This window comes from Rhinopithecus bieti, unplaced genomic scaffold, assembly GCF_001698545.2.
Source record: "Rhinopithecus bieti isolate Rb0 unplaced genomic scaffold, ASM169854v2 scaffold_14330, whole genome shotgun sequence".
Classification (NCBI taxonomy): Eukaryota; Metazoa; Chordata; class Mammalia; order Primates; family Cercopithecidae; genus Rhinopithecus; species Rhinopithecus bieti.
In genome coordinates this window covers 739922-745921 of record NW_016807931.1, presented here as the reverse complement: position 1 = coordinate 745921, position 6000 = coordinate 739922, and the positions used below count along the sequence as shown (strand labels likewise).

The following is a 6000-nucleotide window of genomic DNA, read 5'->3' as shown; positions in this document are numbered from 1 at the left end:
AAAAAAGATACTGCCTTGCTCTCTTCCTCAATCAAATGTTTTATCCCAAATCAAGAAATGGGATAGCTTTCAACTAAGATAGCTTAAATAACAACATAAAGTTTATTTTTTAATCCAAAATTACAGTAATTTTGGCTTTTTATTGAAATGTGCATTAAACAGGTGTTTGCATAAAATTCTAATTCAAATTACTGTTTACAGCCTACAGAAGGCCATGAAAACATGTGTGCCTTATTCTGGGTACAGAAATAAAAAGATTTGTGCCCTTTATTTCTGACTCCCCCATACCCCTTTTTTCATCATGTTTTAAGAAAACATACAATTTCATTGGATACTCACCATACAGTTTCCTTTCTTAGCTCAGCCAGCTTATGCAGGCGTTGGAGTGCCTTTTCCTGTTTTCTTTCATCTTTCCTGGATTTAGATGCTACATTTCGAGCAAATTCCCTTTGTTTCAGTTCCTTGAGCCTCTGTTAAAAGATGTTGGAAATGGTTAATTATATTTTGGTCTATAGCAGTAAGTAAAGTTTCATTGTTATTGTTGAAATTTTCCAATGCATCATCTTTGACCTCATCGAAAGGTAAACACAACATTCATGACAATCCACTTCTAACAAAAATATTTTCTTGTATTTTGGCTCGTGGAAAAGCCAAAGCATATTATTACATCATAGTAAAATTTATATCTATGCCTTAGGCAAATTGGAATTGAAAACTTTAATGTCTTCTTATTGATTGTTTCCTGCTGTTTCTCCGTGTAATTCAGATGAAGCATTCGTGTCTTATAAATCCCAAATTTCCAAAAAAATTCAACTTGCTTATATATTTCAGTTACATACAATACGTGATGTACAGCATATTAGAAAGTTATCTGGTCCTTTGTGTTTGTGTTCGTGTATGTGTGTATATGTGTGTGTGTTTGTGTGTCTTTAAGTGAAAAGTATATTAGGAAAGTAAATGAATAAAGAATGGCTACTCCATAGGCAGAGCAGCCCTTTTTGTGTGTTCTGAGAGTGCATTATTTATGTTAATCCGTTAAGACAAATGATCTCTCCTGATGTGATTTAAAACAATCCCTTCTCTCAAGCAGCAGGCACATTTCCAGAATAAGTCAAGATATTGGAAGAAAATTAGTACTGTTTTTCTAGAAATTCTTACTACATTGGGCATTATCTTTCATCTGTGTTAAAGAAGTTCATTTTCTGGGTTGATGGCAAGAAAAACAGCATGTCAACTCGAACATAATTGCTAAATAGCTTTGTGTGTGGCATAATTTTAGAGATATCAAAATTGTCTTGTGTGCCAAATATTTTCACTATATACTTTCATGATATGTACAGTTATTAAAAATAATAAAAGTACTATTTTCCCTAATGGTTCATGTTGTTATGCAATTGTAATATGTAAGAATCTTGAGTAGGACTCACTTACACTAGTGATATAATGTGGCTGTGTCCCCACCTAAATCTCACCTTGAATTGTAGTATCCATAATTCCCATGTGTGGTGTGAAGTATCCAGTGGGAGGTAATTGAATCATGGGGGCAGGTCCATACTATCATTGAGATAGTGAATGAGTCTCATGAGATCTAATAGTTTTATGAAGAGGAGTTTCCTTGCTCATGCTCTCTTGCCTGCCTCCATGTAAGACATGACTTTGCTCCTCCTTTGCCTCCCACCATGATTGTAAGGTCTCCCCAGCCATGTGCAACTGTGAGTCAATTAAACTTCTTTCCTTTATATATTACCCAATCTCCGATGTGTCTTTATTGGCAGCATGAGAACTAACTAATACGGTAAATTGGTGCCGGGTAGTGGGGTGCTACTCTAAAGATACCTGAAAATGTGGAAGTGACTTTGGAACTGGGTAACATGCAGAAGTTGGAACAGTGTGGAAGGCTCAGAAGACAGGAAGATATGGGAAAGTTTGAAACCTCCTAGAGACTTGTCAAATGGCTTAGACCAAAATTCTGATAGTGATATGGATAATAAAGTCCAGGCTGAGGTGGTCTCAGATGGAGATGAGGAACTTGTTGGGTACTGGAATAAAGGTTACTCTTGTTATGCTTTAGCAAAAAGATTGATGACATTTTGCCCCTGCCCTAGAGATTTGTGAAATTTTTTGGAAGAAATTTCTAAGCAGCAAAGCATTCAAGAGGTGATTTAGGGGCTGTTAAAAGCATTCAGTTTTATGTATTCACAAAGTTAGGGTTTGGAATTAGAACTTATGTTTAAAAGGGAGGCAGAACATACAAGTGGAAAATTTGCAGCCTGATGATGCGATAGAAAAGAAAAACCCATTTTCTGAGGAGAAATTCAAGCTGGCTGCGGAAATTTGCATAAGTAACAAGGAGCCAAATGTTAATGGCCAAGATATTGGGGAAAAACATCTCTGGGGCATGTCAGGGTTCTTCACAGCAGCCCATCCCATCACAGGCCCAGAGGATTGGGAGGAAAAAGTAGTTTTGTGGGTCAGACCCAGAGCCTTGCTGCTTTGTTCAGTCTCAGGCCTTAGTGCCCTGCATCCTAGCTGTGGATAAAAGGGGCCAATGTACAGCTCAGTTCATTGCTTCAGAGGGTACAAGTCTGACGTCTTGGTGGCTTCCACATGGTGTTGAGTCTGTGGGTGCACAGAAGTCAAGAATCAAGGTTTGGGAACCTCTGCCTAGATTTCACAAGATGTATGGAAATGCCTGGATATCCAGGCAGAGGTGTGCTGCAGGGGCAAAGTCCTCATGAAGAACCTCTGCTAGGGCAGTGCAGAAGGGAAATGTGGGTGGGAGCCCCCACATAGAGTCCCCACTTGGGCACTGCTTAGTGGAGCTGTGAGAAGATGGCCACTGTCCTCCAAACAGCAGAATGGTAGATCCACCGACAGCTTACACCATGTGCCTGGAAAAGCCACAGACACTGAACACCAGCTCGTGAAAGCAGCCAGGAGGAGGTCTTTCCTGTGCTGTTCTAGTGATAGTGAATAAGTCTCATGAGATTCAATGGTTTTATAATGGGAAGATCCCCTGCACATGCTCTCTTGCCTGCCACCATGTAAGACATGACTTTGGTCCTCCTTCACCTTCCGCCATGATTGTGAGGACTCCCCAGCCATGTGGAACTGTGAGTCAAACCTCTTTACTTTATAAATTTCCCAGTTTCTGGTATGTCTTTATTAGCAGCATGAGAATGAACTAATACCACTAATTACATTTTAGCAAACTAATTGGATAAAGTTTTAATAAATACCTTATACATATGCACTTATGTGTACCAGGAGCTTAGAACAATACCTAGTCTATAAAATTTCTGTTCCATAAATATTTTTAAATTATTGTGTAGCTCATTTAGAATCTCCAAGTTATAAATGTTCCATCTATTTTAAAGAGTTCATCACTATGAATAAATAATAGTAGGCTACTGATGATTCTGGATTGTAAATCTGAATTTCCCCAACATAGCATGAGGTAGCTCAAGTGACATATAACACTGACATAGTTTAAGCTTCAAATGATCTCTAATATTTAAATTGACATGATTTATAGAAAGAGTCCTTGTATGTGTATATATCTATATATTTTTGAATTACACAAAGATATTTCAAGAATGCTCATTTGCACTGACATATTTGTATAGGATAAGACTTTCCAGAGAAGAATTTAGATGAAAGATAAATCATGTCATAAATGTCTCAGTTGTATAGATATTTCCCAGAAAGGAAAATTTTGAAATCATTTCCTCAATATGACTATTAAAATGACTATAATTTTATAATATGCATTAAATTATTAATTGATTTTCATAAAACAGTTGTAGAATTACAGTATAATAGGTCAAGAATATTTTACTCATAAATTTTAGGTATACAGGGTCTTGGTCACTTTTATTTCCTAAAACCTTAAAGTAATATCAAAACTCATTCAATAGATAATTATTGAGCACTAGCAGCAGTCACTCTGATAAATGACTGAGTTTTTTTTTTAATTAAAGAAAATATTTTTACTTTCATTGTGTGTTTCTATGAGTGTATATGTGGGCAAGTGTTGTGTATTTATGTGTATTTTACAGAAATAAGGAGTGAACATACACATTAAGAGATAACAGCTATCACTGGTTGGAATATTCTTACAATGCCATGTATGAAGAGAGAGAAGTGCTCAAGAAAATCCTAAAGACAGCTACTTGGTAAAAGTGATATCTGTGCTGGGTTTTTAGGAATACAAATATTAACTAGAAAAAAGGGTTGGATGTTGGGGATGAGAGTGTATATTAGGAACCATGAACAGCTTTGTACAAACACAGGAATCTAAGTTTTCTAAAATAAGACGTAAAAGAAGTAAAGTACCAGGTGAAATAAAGCAAGAAAGAGTTTTAATACCAGAGCTATTCAGCAAATAATCTTTGATTATTAGTTATAAATAGTTTTATTCTAAGAAGTACAGATAATTTATTTCCTACTGGTTCTTTAGAAAAGCTCCAGTCAACAAACCAAAAGACAGACTTTACTGTTTTGATAAAATCTTTAGTATAAAAGTTAATTGTTATTACATACTCACACACACACATATAATACACATATATAATACATAGAATACATGTAATAATCAATGGTTAAAAATAGTGGGTTTAAATTTCATTGGTAAGATAAAAGTGCAATGCTTCTAATGAAAAACAAACTGTATTTTCCAAAGAAAGCATGCAAAAATGCCAGGACTTTCACTATTTAATGTTTCAAAGTAACCATTGAGGTTTAGAAATAATCTGGTTTCATTGACATAATCATTGAATATTGAGGAGTCAGTCAATTATTACATGCCAATACTATTGTTATTTGTAATATAAGTGACCGATAGACATGGCTGGAAGCAGCTCCAGATTTAGATAACTGTGCCTATTTAAAATGTAAATTTAAAGAGGAGAGGCTAGATGGTAGACTAGAAGTCTCCACCAATCATCTTCCCCCACCCCACAAGGATAACAATGTTTCCACACAAAAAAAGGCACCTTCATAAGAACCAAAAATGAAGTGAGCACTCACAGTACCTGGGTTTAACTTCATTTCACTTAAAGAGGCACTGAAAAAGTAAGATAAACAGTCTTGAATAGCCAATGCCTGCCTTCTCCCAACCTCCCAGAAGTGGCCATTCTGCATGGAGAGAAAAATCTGCGCACTTGAGAGAGTGAGAGAGAAACAACTGTGAGACATTATGTTGAACTCAGTGCTTTCCTGTCACAACAGAAAGCAAAACCTAACTGAACTCAGCTGATGCTCACCTATGGAGGTAGTTATTTAAACTAGCCCTAGCCAGAGGGGAATGGACTATTACAGCAGTTGGAACTTGAGTTACTGCAAGCCTTGCCACCTTGGGCCAGAGTGCTCTGGGGCTCTAAATAAAGTTCAGCTTTATTTATTTAAGCCTTATTTATTCAACTCGTGGCAGTCTAGGCTGAAACTGCTAGGCAAGTCCTATTGTTGAACTGGGCTCAGAGCCAGTGGACTGGAGGGGCACATAACAAACTGAATAACAGCTGGGATGGCTAAGGGAGGGCTGATGTCACTCCTCCCCCACCCCTAACCCCAGGCTGCAGAGCTCATGGCTCCAAAAAGACCCCTTCATTCTACTTGAAGAGAGAGAGAGGTGGGGAGGGGAGGGGAGGGGAGCAGAAGGGAGGGGAGGGGAGGAGACAGAGGAGCAGGGAGGACTTTGTCTTGCATCTTAGATACCGTCTCACTCACTGCAGGAAAGAGTACTAGTCAGAGTTGCGAAACCCTCTTTCCAGGTCCCAGCTCCAGGAAAACATTTCTAAACACATGCTGGGCTAGAAGGAAACTTACTTTCTTGAAGTGAAGGACCTAGTTTTGGCAGAATTGATCACTTGCTAACTGAAGAGCCCTTGGGTCCTGAATAACCAGCAGCAACACCCAGGTTGTACTTTGTGGGCCTCGCATAAGACTCTGTGACTTCCTGGCTTCCAGTGAAACTCTCAGCACATTCCCAGTTGTGGTGGA

At 37.8% G+C, this 6000-nt stretch overlaps 1 protein-coding gene across 1 annotated transcript in view; it reads right to left on the bottom strand.

The window, feature by feature from the left end:
- ZNF804A (zinc finger protein 804A) overlaps positions 1-6000 on the bottom strand; it is a 355302-nt gene that overhangs the window by 5750 nt on the left and 343552 nt on the right. Inside the window, 1 exon segment of the mRNA XM_017884158.1 lies at positions 340-470. Coding sequence (XP_017739647.1) covers positions 340-470 — 131 coding nt within the window.